This window comes from Pteropus medius, unplaced genomic scaffold (genome assembly GCF_902729225.1).
Source record: "Pteropus medius unplaced genomic scaffold, Ma_sr-lr_union100, whole genome shotgun sequence".
In the NCBI taxonomy this organism is placed as follows: Eukaryota; Metazoa; Chordata; class Mammalia; order Chiroptera; family Pteropodidae; genus Pteropus; species Pteropus medius.
Genome location: NW_024340849.1, coordinates 37890018 through 37906076, shown reverse-complemented (window position 1 = coordinate 37906076; position 16059 = coordinate 37890018). Strand labels below are relative to the sequence as shown.

Sequence of the window (16059 nt, the reverse complement as noted above, 5' to 3'; positions counted from 1 at the left end):
CTCTACAGGGCAATGGTGTTAAATAATACACATTCCTTTCTTTCTCTTTCGCCTTTTTATTTCTCCCAGCCAGCGGTGGTTGCCTGTCACTGGGCTTTCCCTAAGTAGTTCGTCTGTGTTCTGCTCTGTCTGCCTGATTACAAAAAGGTCAAAAGAGGATCTCAGTTGCTGAAGGAGTGCATTTTCACTCTAACTTCAGTTGCAACAGACTTAAATTTATCATTAGGCCTGCCTATTTCCATCTTCCGCAGAGTTAGTTACTCAGTGCTTGTCGAGTTGATATTTGTGTATTTACGTGTATGTGTGTGTGTACACTACAAGCCTAGTGATGAAACTTGAATAATCACTATTTGGCTAGCATTTCTTTAAACCAGTTGTCTTGTCTATACTTTATGGCTTCTGGTATTTTTCAGAATGAAGTAAAGATCATGTTGAATGTGGGGGAATCAAGCCTCTCTTTGTTTCGTGCTGTTGTAAGATACATTAACCCTGGAACTGAAGCAGTATCTGGCCATATAACTATTTATCCGTCCCGGGGTAAGACAGGTAGGTAAATTTTCAAGGCTTTTTTGGATTTAGAAATGATTAATCAGTGAAACATTTTCTCCAGCTTCACAAAGTCACCTCCCTGGAAACATCACATCTGGTACACGGTCTGATAAGGACAGTGCCCTAGGTCCCTGTCCCATGCTACCTTTTCAATCTCTGAATATTTTGCTTATTTATATTTTGTTATTAGATTTATAATTAACTATCCCTACTATTGGGAAGCAAAGGCAATACTGGCTGCGTTTACTGCCTTATTCCCAGAACCTAGTTCCAGTCCTGAAACCTAGTGAGTACATAGATGTTTTAGAACAGGAGAGTGAATACAAGGATTTGGAGTAAACATTTCTCCTCAAGAAAGAGTCTCAGTTGGATCAGATGTAGCAGTTTTGTTTGTTTCTGAACCTCTATTTGTTTAATTCAAAAGAAAACATTTTGGATCCTGAAAACAAATGGAAAACCAAAACTTTTTCTTATTGCAAAATGAATGCATGTTCTTCCATAGAAATTAAAAATTTTTAATTACATATAAATAAAAAGGAAAAATATTTTAATATCTAATGTAACATATTGAATACCGAGAGACCACAGGAACAAATAAAAACCTCGTCAAGGAAATCATCTTGGTATGTTTCCTTCCATGTTTTTTTATGCCCATTTTTTAGACATTGAAATCATGCTTGACCTCCAGATTTTTATCCAACTTCATAAACTTTCCCCATGTCATCGAATGGCCCTGCATTATCTCACCGTACAATAACACCATAAGTTACTAACTCTTTCCTCCACTCTTAGATATCAAGGGTATTTCCACTTTTTTTCTTATTTACTGTCATGCAGTGGTGAAAATCTTTACCCATTAGTTTCTATCTACATTTTAGAACATTTCTACAGTATAGATTTTAGAAGTGGATCACTGGGTTGATTGGTAAGAAAGTTTTTAAGAGCTTAGAATTTGTCAAAATGGTTTCCTGATAAGTGATACCATTTCCCCTTCTACCTGTTACCACATCGCTGGTCTCATGTTCAACATGCCCCATCACCACTAAAGAACTCTGCCAGTTTCACAGGTGAAAATTATATGGTGTTCTTATTTTAATTTTCATTTACTTGAGTGCTAGTGTTATTGAGTGTTTATTGTGCATTAATTATTCTTCCTTGTGAATTATCATTACATTTCTTTTGACAACTAAAAAAATGTGTCAAGAACTTTTCTAAGCAGTTTACCTATATTACTACTTAAGCGTTTAACAAATTAAAAAGTGACTCACAATTGCAGCATAGATAGCCACTACTAACATCTTATTGATATCTTTCTACATGTGCATATGCATTCATATAATTATTTAAAAAAAGGTCGGTACATATGATAAGTAAACTATCTTACACTTTTTCAGATGTAAACTGAATATTCAAAATTGATTATCTGAAGTCATAACACTGACTGCTAGAAAAATGCCCTAAGCAATTCTTTTCATTTCTGATAGGTGTTGCTCAAAGCAAAGAGATCATCTTCCTGCCGAGTAAGGAGCCAGCCTTCGTCACCATCCCTGGAAATGGTTTTGCAGACCCATTTTCAATGGCACCAGGGACTTGGGTTGCTTGTATTAAGGCAGAGGGAGTCCTCCTGGTAAGCGATAGTTCTGAGTAGAGATTCTTTCCCCCTTGGAGATTGTCCCATCCACAGTGACCCACCGTGACTTTAAGATATCAAATCACAACTGGTTCCCTTTAGACATTTGCCCTCATAAGACATAATGACATAGGAACCAACTTAAAATACGTTCCATAGTCTTCCAGCCAGCTTCTCACAGACCAAAAAAATATCAAATTATAATTTATAATTATTGAAGTTATCAAAATAAATGTAAAACCTTAATGAGCATGTGTCCCCGCCTTTCAAAAATTTCTTTGGGAGTTTTCATTGTGAATCAGAAGGACATCTGTGAACATTGGCCTCTCTGGGAATTGTGCAGAACAAATCAGAAGAAGCTAGAGGAAGAGAAGTTCCTAAAATTAGCGAAGGAAGAGACTGGAGGAACCAGTGCTGCTCTGTGACAGTTTTCCCGCCTTTTACCTTAAACGTAGGCAATAATCTCACCCAAAAGATTGTCGTGGACAAAGAACTCTTCATCAGGGGAAAGGCTGTGTCCTTGAACATTAATAGAATGGACAGAGAGCCTTGAGGAGTTGAAGGAATGGAAACTGATGAGACACCCCTCTTTGATGTCTGCTTTCGCTTATAGCAAGGTCTTTTCAAAATAAAATCTTTGGCAGTGCACTAATAGGAAAAAACATAAAACTTTTCCTTATGTGCAGCCCCTTTCATTGGCAACCATTAACAAATCTTAGGCAAGTCCCTTAACTCCAGGCCTGCCTCAGCTGCTTCTTCCATACAGTGGGGACAACACTTATCTTTATAGCTGCTTTCCAAATCTGGGATCTTACAAAAATAATGTGAAGGTTAATGCTGTTCATTCAGTTCCTGTTTTTTCTTGTATCTTCTTGGTAGAAAACTTTGTCACTTTAAAAAAAGTTTAAGAATGTTTCACAGATGCTAGAAATGAGGAAGAGGAAAATTCCATTGAGTCCAGTAGTGGGTACATAAAGTTAGACTACTGGAAAGATGAAATTCATTATAAAAATTACCGCATGGGCATTTGTGTAGTAGTTCATACATGGGCAATTGCGTAATAGTTCATACATATTTTTCTCTATTATGATCCTATTTTCTCTAAAAGTATTTTATTGAGCTCCTATTATCAATCTTCACTGTTCTAGGATCTATGGGACCATAAGGTAATGAGGAGATATGGTCTCAACCTAAAGAAACTTACTAATAGAACAGTACTGTTATTAAATTAAAACCCATTCAGGTAGAAAGACCACCATGGTGAATCGCTGAGCCCCCTGGGCCACCATCTGCTATTTTCCCCTTCCCATACATCTCTCTTCTTCCCTATTTTAGACAAATGAAGGATTCTGAAGAGAGAAAAAGCCTTATGGTCCATGTATGAGTCACGTCACAGTTGTGGTGACATTCCCTCCCTCCTTCCCTCTACAGACAGGCAGTGATGCCAGGATCACTGCAAAGCTGTCAAATCACCTTCCACTCAGAAGCCCGGAGCTTTGCTCTTTCCTGAAGAGCTGTGTGACTGAATTTACATTGTGGGCTTCGTTTGGCACACTTGGTGGGACACGTTCTTCCTCTCATATCCTAGGACAGGCAGTAGGCCAGTTTCAGTCTATGATTCACTGGAATCACAAAACATCACTTTTTTTACACCAAGCCAGGCGAGCACTGCTCTGGTGTGGGAATAAAAAACCATAATCCCTGATCTGCAACTCAGTGTTCTGTAGTGATGAAGGCACCAGTATTTCAAAGGAACGTTTTATCAATCAACAGTTTATTATCTTTGTTTATTTTTGAATTTATAAGCAACCCAGAAGAGACAGTAGAATTTTCCCTGAGATTTGATGATAACAAGGTTCACCCTGAGGTGCTTATCTCCATTGCAGAAAGCACTTGTGAGTTGATTTGCATATTCTGATGAGTCAGGGGGCAGAACAAAGCAGCTGATGTAGAGGATTTAACTAACAAGCTTCACCTGGTTATTATTAACTCAGTATGTTTAGCTATTTTATTTTTAAATTAGGGCCACCATCAAAATGAGTAATCATCTTTTTGGTCTTTATTTCCTAGGACTACCTGGTGCTGCTCCCCAGGGACTACTATGAGGCCTCTTTGCTGCAGCAGCCTGTCACAGAGCCATGTGCCCACGCGGGACCTCCCCAAGAGAAGTTAGTATGGGCAGCGGATGCATTATGGGGGTCCTCTAATCAGGAGCCTTTGGTGCAAGGACCCAAGATAGACCTCAGGGTCACAATTATAGCAGGATGCTCTGGATAATTACTTAATTGTGACTTTTTTCCCCTGTGGCAGTCGACTATCTTTCACGTAAGAATCACAAAGCACTATGCACACTGTAACTGGTACGTAAGAGTGACTCCCACCCTCTAGCATGTGAAAATGCTGATGCATGTCCAAGTAATACCCTCACGGTTATGCACTCTAGGAGGGAAGAAGCTTAAAACAGAACTCAGCCTGTGGACCTTTGCTTCTTCCATTCCTCATGCCAATGAAATTTACCACCTGTAGTAGGCACTTACTATGAGTTTGTTGAAGGCATGATGAATGAATGGAATGGATAAGAGCCTTTGGGATGTACTTTGTTGCTCTATGTTTTGTTCTCAGTTGTAACTGTTGTATTTTGTTGTCGAAGTTGCTTGCTTTACCAGCATTTGCCAGTGACCCGATTTCCCTGTGCCCTGGCTTGTGAGGCCAGACACTTCCTGCTTGATGGGGAGCCAAGACCCTTGGCAGTGAGGCAGCCCACCCCCGCACACCCAGTCATGGCGGACCTCAGCGGGAGAGAGGTGGGGCAGCTTTTTACTTACTGTTAAAGCTATTACTACCTCCCCATCTGTGTCTGCTCAAAAACCTTTGGCTGTAATTGTGTCTCTGGAAGGATTCCTCAGAGATGTTAATTAAAGGACTATTGAGTTCTCTGATTCAGGTTGGGGCTGGGTGGTACACCACACTGAACCATGGTAATTTTAGTTTTCCAGCACTTTCTAGACATGGCAGGACTGTGGGTGACCACAGAAGCCATTCCTTTTGATTCCCTGGACTTATACAGGGGCATCCTGTTCTACCTGATTCAGGGCAAGATATAAAACACCTCAAGAAATACGCAGCTTACCCCTAAAGGAAGCTCACTGACTGCTCAATCCCTTAGGCTGGAAGTTTTGCAACAGCTGAATTCCTTGAGCTCAGAATCTAGAACTGCTACACCCCACAGATCCTCCCTCATGGCTTGAAGGGCAGGTTACTACAGGTCTTAGTATTACTTTTCTTTCAAGAGTTCTTTGAGTCTCAAAGCAACTTAAGACTATATTAATTTCAGATTTGAGTTAGAAATGGTATTATCAACAATAACAATAAGAACACATAATGCAATACTTTAAAATGAAGACCCTGAAAAAAATCTTCCTCTTCTACATTTCCATTCCTTACTTTCTACAACGTTCTGTTTCATACCTTTGAGGAAAGTGTTCATTCCAGGATTAAATTTGTGGAATGAAGAAATATAGGGTATTAATTCTCACTGAACATTTAGATGTATACCTTTTTTTAAACTGCATTCCAGCATTTTCAAGGTAGTAGTTGTAGAATTTTAAGAATATTTCTCATTTAATCTTCATTTTATTTTTTATTTAGAGTTTTTATTTTACAAAAAAAGTAAATACTTGTAACAAGTAAATCAATATAGATATGCATAAAGAAAAATGAAATGATCATACTTCCACTCTATTCTAATGTTTATAGTCCACTATATCCTTTCCTACCCATGAGATACACACACACACACACACACACACACACACACACACACACACACCCCAAGCAGTTGAGAAAGGCTAACCCCCAGGAAGTGATGCTGATGATTTATTAGGTGTCCTTGCCTCTGACTTAGCCAGAGACACAGTACTGAGAGCTATTATTACATTTGCATGATGCATAAAACTAAGCCCTGGGCTGTCCAGTTTTATTTAAGTTCTTTTTTTCTGTTTGATTGAAATGTTTAATACAGTAGTCACTAGCCCCGTGTGGCTATAAAAATTTGAATTAATTAAACTAAGTCAAGCTAAAAACTTAGTTCCTCAGTTGCACTAGCCACATTTCAAGTGCTCAATAATCACACATGTCTAATGGCCACCTTATTAAGGCACAGATTATAGAATATTTTCACCATCACAGAAAATTCTTTTAAACATGCTATAATAGATCATTGTGCTATAATTCAGAGACTAATGGTGTTAGAAGGGTTCTTACGATTATTTGATTTCTCTGCCTGTGAAAGAATCCTTTTTACATTATTCTCATTAGATATTCATTTAGCCTCTGTTAAATACTTAAATTGATGGAAGACTCATCTCTTCTAGTGGTAGCCTATTTCATTTTTAAATAAATCATAATTATTAGTAAGTACTTTTATAGATTAAGCCAAAATATATAAATAATATATATTATATATATAATTTATATATTATATATAATATATACATATTATATATAATATATATATTACTGTGATGTCTAATTTTTGGCCCCACCTAAAGCACTGCAGAGTAATCCTTCCTTCATCCTGGAAACCTTGTGTAGTGTGGCGGTTAAGGGGATGGTTCTGGAGTGACTCTGTCTGGGTTCATGTCTTGAGTCACCAATAACTAGCTGTGAAATCTCTCTGAGCCTGAATTTACTAGTACACATAATAGTAGGATAAGAATAGTAGTTACCTCATGGGTACTATTAAATAAGGTAATCTATGAGGGGCTCTTGTTTGGGGTGCCCGGCACACAGTGATCATTCAGGAACTATTAGCAGTATTGCCATTACGTGTTCCAGTCAGGACTCTGGACGGAAATGGAGAGCAACCCACTAAATCTAGCTCATATAAAGGGATTTTTTCCCCTCTAGGAGACAGAGAGGTCTGGCAGAACTCCAAGGGCAAGAACCGAGTGCATTCAGGTCTGCCAGGCATCTGTGAAGGACAGAGCTAATTGTTTCTGACAGAGGCCTCCCCTTCTCTCTGTACGTTTGCCTGTTCTCCTCTCCTTCTACTGAGTGGCCTCCTTTGCCTCCTGATAGCTCTTTATCTCACACACATGCCACAAAGGCTGCTCTGGTCCCATTTCTTTGATACCTCCTAACTTTAACACTCACTGCCATCTGAGTCTCCCTTCTTTATTCTGAACAGCTCATCTTTTTAGGTCAGACCACACCTGTTTTACACCAGGCAAGCCTCTGTCTCTTGTAAACAAATACATAGCTAGATTTTTAAATATTTTAATCTGATCATCTGTTTTACAATGTGACTTTAATCCATTTATATTTATGGTGATTGCTGACATATTTGAACTTATTTTTTACCATCTTATTTATTTTGTTTACTGGCTTTTCACTGACCTTAAAAAAATCTTTTCCCGATATCTGCTTGATTGAGACACTTTTCTCTATCTCCCTGCTTATTTGGTACTTCTAGATTGTTTTCTGGCCTTTTAGTGATTACCCTTAACATTTTAATGTATATTCTTAGGGATAAATTTTTCCAACAAAGTCTAACGTTATTCAGTAATTCTGTTCTCTTCTTATGCTTGACACAGACTTTAGAACACTTACTTACCCATTTTAAACCAACTTCCAACTTACTGTCATCGTCTAGAAATTTTATTTTTAGTCTTTACCCCAGACTTTCAGATCGATTGTAAATTTCATCTCAATTCAAATGCATCCCATTTGTCCTTCCTTCCTTGCCTTTCGTCATTTTTTCTCTCCTCCAGCTCTTGTTGGAGATATCTCTCCTGGAATTCTTCATCTCTCTTCTTTACTCTGGAATGTAGTCTCTGGCCCCAAGGCACAGCCATTTCTTGAAAATTTTCACCACCACACCACCATCCTGAATACTCTCTTTTCACCCCCACTGTATTAGATCTTCCTTTTCCTGACTATTGAAACTTCCATTCTTTATCTTTTTTAAAATTTGCTTTCTCATTTTGGTAGGTAGTCTCCAATGAAAAGCCACGTAAGAGGTACCTTTTTTTCTCTTCGAGACCTCACATTATCTGAACATATTTTTATTCTGCTCTCAATCTTGATCTTTTACTTTGCTTCAATATAAAATTCTTGATTAGAAATTATTTCTCTCTAGAATTTGATGACATTTCCCCCATTGACTTCTAACTTCAAGCGTTGCTATTGAGACGTTACATTCTGTTTCCAGATTCTTTGGATGCCACCTGCTTTTCCTTTCTTAAAGCTTTTGGGATCATCTCTTTATTTCTTATTTTCTGAAATTTCACAAGGATGTGACTTGATGTAGATAGTGTTTCAGCCAGGGTGCTGGGCTCTCAGTAGACCCTTTTAGCCTGGAAACTTCTATCCATCATTCTGGGAAACTTTCTTGAGTTATTTCTTGGATAATTTATTTCTTTATCTTTAACCCCCTTCTCTAATCTCTTTATCTTGTTTTATGCTTTTGGAGATATCTTCAATTATTTTTCTAATCCCCACCCCAAACTTTCACATACACACAGACACTTAGATTTCCTCTTTCCCTAGTCTAATTCGTTAACATCAGTTTGATTCCTAGCTTCCAAAATTTTGTTGATTTCCCTGGTCTGTTCTTTTCCTCCTTCCTATTCTTTTCTTCTTGTAGGTTTATAGTTTTTTAAAAAATCAATTCTTATTTATATGGAATTCTGAGAGGGAAGATCAATAAATATGTGTGTTTAGTCCATTATGACTGACTTTTCTTGAATATCTCCAGTTCTCTCGATTTATCTTTCTTGTCCATTACACCATCATCTTTCATAATATAAGGATCTCTGTAGTAGTCTCCTAATTAGCTCACTCACATACACTTTAACTCAGAAATTCTACTTCTAGAAATCTTACAGAAATACTAGCATAATGTATATATATATGTGTATATATATATACATAATTATATATATACACATATATACATATGTAATTACATAACATGTTACAGGGAAAATTGGAGACAACCTAAGTTTCCATGAAAAGGGGATTCGTTAAATTATTTTACATTCATATCATATAATGATAGGCAGCCATTAGAAGCATGAAGTATATCTGTATGTACTGCTGTAGACACATGAAGTATCAGTTTTGTTAAAATTGCCTTTTTTAAAGGTAAATATCTGATAACAAACAGCAGGCAGTAAAGTTTTTGTTTCCCATCTTTTATGTCTTCATATGAGCTTCTTAAAACCCACTTTGACCATCAAATATATTCAAAACCCTTTCCACAAGTCTTCCAAAAATCAACCCATAGGACTCAGAGTAGAAAGAGTAATTGAAATTTATAATAGTGCTCTGATCGAACTGGCAGCCAATAATAACTTCTGGGAGAAAACGCAATACATCATTGGCCTGTGTGTGGGGTAAAGACAGACAGGCCCTTGTTTGGAGATGCCCAGGGGAGAAATGTAGCCGCTCCACGTGGACCAACAGCAGCACCATATTTCACTCTGTAACACAGAGTAGAAAAGTGGTGTTGATAATCCACATCTTTTCCCTAAGGGGAGTCTTTCTATTATTTATGTGATAGGAAAAAAATTGTGGAAAATAGCAGTTGTGTGGTTCAGAGCTGTGCAGGAGGAACAGTAAATGTGAATTTCCTGAAGGCAAGGGGCAGGAGGATTTTAATTAAATGTGGTAAAGATTGGCTGGGCCTGAGCTTATGGACTGAAGTAGGTTAAACTGCTATGAAATATAGCTCTAATATTGGATCAGGCATTAAACATGCACATACACTTTGACTCAGAAATTCTATTTCTAGAAACCTTACAGAAATACTAGCATAACGATATGTATACATATATATACATATGTACGTATACATAATTATATACATACATATATACATATATATAATTATATAACATGTGTTACGGGGAAAGTTAGAGACAACCTAAGTTTCCAAGAATAGGAATTAGTTAAATTATTTTACATTCATTCATATTATATAATGATAGGCAGCCATTAGAAGCATGAAGTATAGCTATAGGTATTGCTGTAAACACATGAACTACTGTTGAGTAAAAAAGCAAGTCATAACAAAAAGCAGTAATCATAGTTATAATTATCATTGTTTATATAGTGTTTACAAGCCAAATACAGTTCTAAGAGCACTTCACTAAATCATTTAATCTTCGTAATGATTTTAAGAGGTGTGTACTTTGTTATCCTCATTTTTACACGAGATGATACTAAGGCCTACCGCTCTAGGTCACACAGCTGAAGGCGGTATGATTCCAGATTCCAAGCTCTTAATCAGTAGGCGATATCAGAGACAGGCATACTTTTTCTGTAAAGGGATAGACAGTAAAAATGTTTTGGCTTTGTGGTCTATGCAGTCTCTGTCACAACTACTCAGCTCTGCCATGATGGTACAAAAGCATCCATGGTTGCCTATTATGATCACAGTTTATTTTTTTAAGTACACATATGTGCATTTTCAGACATAGAAAATGGTTTGGAAGTATGAATGCCAAACTTTTATTTGTCATTATCCCAAGAGTAGGGTGTGTGTATCATGTTACATTATTTGCATCCATATAATTTAAAGTTTGTTTTAATTTTTTTAAATTTCTTTCAGTCTTTTTATAGTTTTTATTTTATTTTATCATTAGTTTCAAGTATACAGTACATTGGTCAGACTTTTATATAGTTTATGAAATGATCCCCCTGGTTGCTCTTTCTCTCCTCTGGCTCTATGCCTAGCCATTACATTAATGCCGTTCCTTTTTAAATTAAAGAATAGTTAAAGAGTCTCAAGGTATACTTTCATTCTTCTTATCTCCCATTGGAAATTCCTTTTTTACTTCAAGTTGTGGAGTGTCTTTTACCTTGAGAAACAAGGCAATAGGGAGGCAAATATATGGGTAGAAAGAGTAGAAGCTCCTTAATATAGGGTTGCCAGATTTTGAAAATAAAAATACCAGATGCCCCGTTAAATTAGAATCGAAGATAAACAATAATTAATAATTATGTGTAGTTTACCTAAATTTCATGAAACATCCTGTCTTTTATCTGGCATCCCTGCCTATAGGACTATGTGTCTTACTGTGATGACATAGAAAACTATTTCAGCCCCGTTTTCACCATTGCCTGTGTAAACGCATCGGGGACATTTCTTGGCTCTCTGACAGGTGGAACTGCACCTGCGGCTGCGGGTCCCACAGGTAGGCCACTATGTGATTGTGGCCGAGTACACCACGGAAGCCGAACAGTTGTCCGTGGTTGTTGTGCACGTGGAGAGTTCTGGGTCTGTCCTGGCCGGCCAGATGAATGTCTACAGCTGCAAGTACAGGTAATCAGCCTTGCCCTGGGGATTCCTCTGTAACCGCACAGTCAGGAGGTCAGCTTGGGGAACTTTAATTTTTATCTGGGTGGGAAAGTTTTTTCTTTTTTGAGGCTGATCTTGAAAACAAACAGGTGACTAGTTGAGTGAAATAATATCACCCCTAATGTGGGAACAGGGAGGCTTCTCTGTGGGCAACACCTTGAATTGTTGCATTTTCTCGAAAAGCTGTGTATTCTACTTACCATTTTGGCTCTGATTCACATGAATCAGAACCAGTTTTTATATTTTATTCTCTGCCACCCCATATGGTGCAATGAACTCAGTGTTCTCACCTCAAACACTGTGCAGAGTACATAGGGAAAAAGTCTTGTTCTCTGTCACGCCTGCCTTCCCAATACATCCTTCAGAACTGGGCATAATTAATGTTTGATGATCACCAGGTGAAAAATAATTTGATAAAATATTTTAAAATTTCACCCTGATGAAGTTCGTCTCTTCTAAGAACTCTGACAAAGGTTTATTAAAAATTGGTTTTTTTGCATAATATTTCAAAGTATATGCAACTGTTCAGAGTATACTTGAATTAAAGAATCAGTGCAAAGGGTGTTTCCACATGAAATTGATTATATAATGAATGGTATTGGAAGTCAGAGTCTCTTGAGGCAGCAGGTGGAGAATGGCAATGAACCCACCTAGTTCTTGGCCAAGGCCTTGAACATTTTGTTACCTCTCCTTTCACGTTGCTTTTTATCAAACCCACATGACCTAAAGTAGTCGAACATTTTCCCTGTTTTGCAAATAAAATAAACTTATGAAAACAGTTACTTTTAGTAGCTTAGAATGGAAACTTGTATGAGACTTGATGGAATGGTTATTGAATTAACATTACACTCTCAGCAACCCTAAAAAAGAAACGATGAGGCTTCTTTTAAAAATCTATAATAACAGATAAAAAAATCTAATCTGCCCTTTTCTCTGGGGCAATGATAAAAGAAAAACAAAGAATATAATTACATTTGGATTTTTAACAGGAGCACCAGATGGGCCAAAAAAGTTCCCCAGAATGTTCTGTCATTATCTGAAAATATTAGTTTCATCTATGTAGGTGACATCAGCAACCACTGGAATGTACACTCCCAGATGGGCGTGTCACTCCTCCATCTGTATCCTGGAGACTGCTGGTCATGGGGCCTGGGGCAAGTCTTCTCCACACCCTAGAGTGTCCAAGTCCACCCTCTAGTTCAGCTCTCCAACTCCTTCCACCTTCTAGATCTTGCGGATCACTCCCTACTCCACAGAATACAAGGTGGAGATAGTTAAGAGGACACGAGGAGGCATTCATCATGACCCTGATAACTCTCTGAATTGTCTCAGAAGAGGCTGAGAATGTCTATGCCAAGGAGAGGAGTGATTTCACAACCAAAGAAAGAAGGGGCACCAGAAGCATTTTTTTTTGTGACCTTCGTCTGAACAATATTTTTGGGCAAGAACTGCATGATATTCTGCAGATCATTTTGGCTGTGGACATGACAACACCAAAGTTCTCCACTACCAGTCTCCATGACTAGAATTCCAAGACAGTACGGTATTAGGCTATGAGTCACTTTTATTGTATTTAACCAGTGCCATATTTTTGCAAATATTTCCTTTTCCTCTATTTTGCCTGTCATGTGGACAAGTGAAAAGGAACAGGCTACATATACTGGAATCCAAAAATGTGCCACTGGAAAATATTTGATCCATAAAACATCTAATTCAAATGTTAGGCTCTTTCAATATTGCAGCATTTCCTGCTGAGGTTTGAACCTTAACCAGCATTTCTCAAGTGAGTTCTGTGTTGTCAAAAAACAATATCTCAGCAGAAAAGCAGTGGTGCTAGTGGGATACCATTTTTCAATGTAGTGATGTGATAAACCCTATCTACCCTGCATAAGAGGGGGGGTCATTAATGATTAAATCGATCCAGTTATTACTGTTAGTCTAATCGTAGGAAGCGTTTAATAGAGGATAAGGGTAAAACTAAATCTAAGTGAATCACTCAGTGTATTTAACTTCCAGGTTTATGCTTGAATCCAAAAGGAATGCATTTTAGTTGACACATACTCACACCCCCACACACATGCACATAAAGGAAAAGAAAATGACTGTTTATCGAGTTTCTAATATATGCCACAAACTGTGTTTAGCTCTTTATGCACTATCTCACTTTAATCCTCACCCCCAAAGTCATTGCATAAATTATTTCAAATATTCCCAGAGATGGTCATTTTGTTTTAGCATGTCACTCACTCATTCCAAATTGTATTTACAGAGAAAAATTGCTACAGAGTATGAAGTCAGAAACATTCCTCAAAAAATACTTCCTTTATAGGTTTTACCATTAGAGAGTGTTCTTTGGTTCATAACTGTGACCTTTTAAGTGTTCCTGTTCTCTGCATTCCCTCTGGATGGAGGCAAGGAATATTACTGGTAGAAATGAGGAGGGAAGGGTGAGAAGGAACAGACTGGGCTGCCAAAGGCAAACTCTGAGTTTCTCACGACGTCGTATAAGGCCAGCCACACTTATCGATGTGGTAGGGTGGTGGTGGTGAGGCCAGTGGGCAACTTTTATGGCCAACAGTACCAAAGATATTGGTAAATTTTCAAGAAGGATATGTCTTAAAGACCAGACACTACTGACCCTGGGGCTCTTTCTCTGGACCGCTAAACCAAGTACTTATTCCATAAGTCAGTGGGAAAGAAAAGCAAGGCCTTTAGCCCTGAGGCGGGCAGCTCAGGCTCAGCAGGGAGGTTCTTTTCCCATATCGATCTCGGCCCACTCCCCTCTTAAACTCATCGTGCAGGAAAACTCCTTGTTGGCCACAGGGTTCTAAACAGGAGCAACTGAAGACCAATTAGCCACCCCAAGGAAGGCGCAAAGCGATGGGGACCAGGGAGTCAGGCTAAGAAACCTGTTTCTTCTTTCAGTGTCCTCTGCCGGAGCATTGTGACCGATGGCGGGAGTCGCATCGCAGTGCATGAGCTGTTAGCAGATGCAGACGTTCGGCTCAAAGCACGTATGGCCCAGTTCCTTCTGGTATGTTTCTGTTTGCCCATTGGATTTTAGGAGCATTTTGGTGATATTTATGGGGTTTTTTTTTAAAGCTTATTAAAATTTTGTCTGGGTTTGCATTACATCTATAAAAGTAACCCGTGAGGAACTGCCAGTTTTATGATATTTATTCTTCCCATTTAGAAATCTGTCTTGCCTCTTCATTTGTTTGAGCCATTTTTATAACACCAATGAAGTTAAATCATCAAATTTAAGCACATCTCACAAAACTGTTTCATTAATTTTTATTCATTGTTACTATTATGAATGAGATATGTTTTATTATATTTCCTCATTTATTATTATTGCTGGTATAGAAACATGCCATTAGTTAACTGTTTATATTCTTTCTCATTTTACTATTTTATTGTGTCTGTTAGCTTCTTGACAGATTCCCTCAGAATTTAAAAGGTCGTAATCACTTGGTATTTTTTTTCTCCAGACTATTGTTACTCTTTCTGAAAAAGAGCATTATTCAGTTAAGTAGATATATACTATTAAGAGTTAAAATGCCCAGTTTGGCCAGTTAAATGCACTTCATGCCCATCCTTTTAATAGCACAACTTAAATTTTGAGAATTATGATAAGCAGAGGCAGTGGGATCTGGGCTAGGAAGTGGTGGCCAGATTTAACATAAGATTATCTAGGTATGAAGCAACTTCCTGTTACTGCTAATATTAAGTCTGTATCACATCCTGGGAAATGCCAGGAGAGCTGATTCTAATGTGTTTTTAACATTTTTGCTTGACAGTGTTAAAAATTATTCTATAAAGTGTATTTATAATTTAAGACTTTCTTTTTAAAATTATTACTCTTTTTAAACATAACAATCCAACTAAATCTTAACATCTTCATCTTTTGAAATTATCATGGGGCTGAACCTTCATCTTTTAAGCATAAGGTTACCCATTTTGAAATAGTTGAATATCATTCAGAGTCAAGACTTATAGAATATAAGCTCCATGAGGATAACACTATGATCTTTCTTGGTCTTACAGGATACCCCGGTCTCAGTGCTTGGCATATAATAAGTGTTCAGTAAAAATTTTTGTTCTCGATACTGAATAACTTTATGAACAAGCTAGAAATACAGTTTTGATTTAAAGTGAAATGTATTGGTTAGTTAATAACCGAATTTCCTGTATGACTCAGAAACTAGCTCTGGAGACAATTACATCAATGAAGTCCATGTGTGCCTGAGACATGAGTCATCCTCTATTAAGAAGGATTATCTGTAGCAAGAGCGGCCCTCCTAATAGCAAGCTCCCCGGCTGCCCACCACACTCGCCACCCCTGTCTGCTAAGGGGTCTGAAGAGCCAGCATCAGCACAGGGCAGAAGAGCAAAAAAGACACCAAAAGTCACTGACTGACAAAGAGTTGTTTTCAAACTTTCATATGATTTTGTTTATTTATATGATTATTCCAAGAGTGGTTTAGTCAGTGACCCTGAATAACAGTAAAAAATG

General features: G+C 37.8%; 1 protein-coding gene across 3 annotated transcripts in view; it reads left to right on the top strand.

Annotated features, from left to right (window-relative positions):
• LAMA3 (laminin subunit alpha 3) overlaps positions 1 to 16059 on the top strand; it is a 227491-nt gene that overhangs the window by 118908 nt on the left and 92524 nt on the right. For all 3 annotated transcript variants that reach the window (XM_039844440.1, XM_039844420.1, XM_039844430.1), the window contains exons 20-25: positions 414 to 546; positions 2034 to 2176; positions 4250 to 4347; positions 4830 to 4983; positions 11347 to 11507; positions 14469 to 14577. In XM_039844440.1, coding sequence (XP_039700374.1) covers positions 414 to 546; positions 2034 to 2176; positions 4250 to 4347; positions 4830 to 4983; positions 11347 to 11507; positions 14469 to 14577 — 798 coding nt within the window. The remainder of the gene's footprint in view (positions 1 to 413; positions 547 to 2033; positions 2177 to 4249; positions 4348 to 4829; positions 4984 to 11346; positions 11508 to 14468; positions 14578 to 16059) is intronic.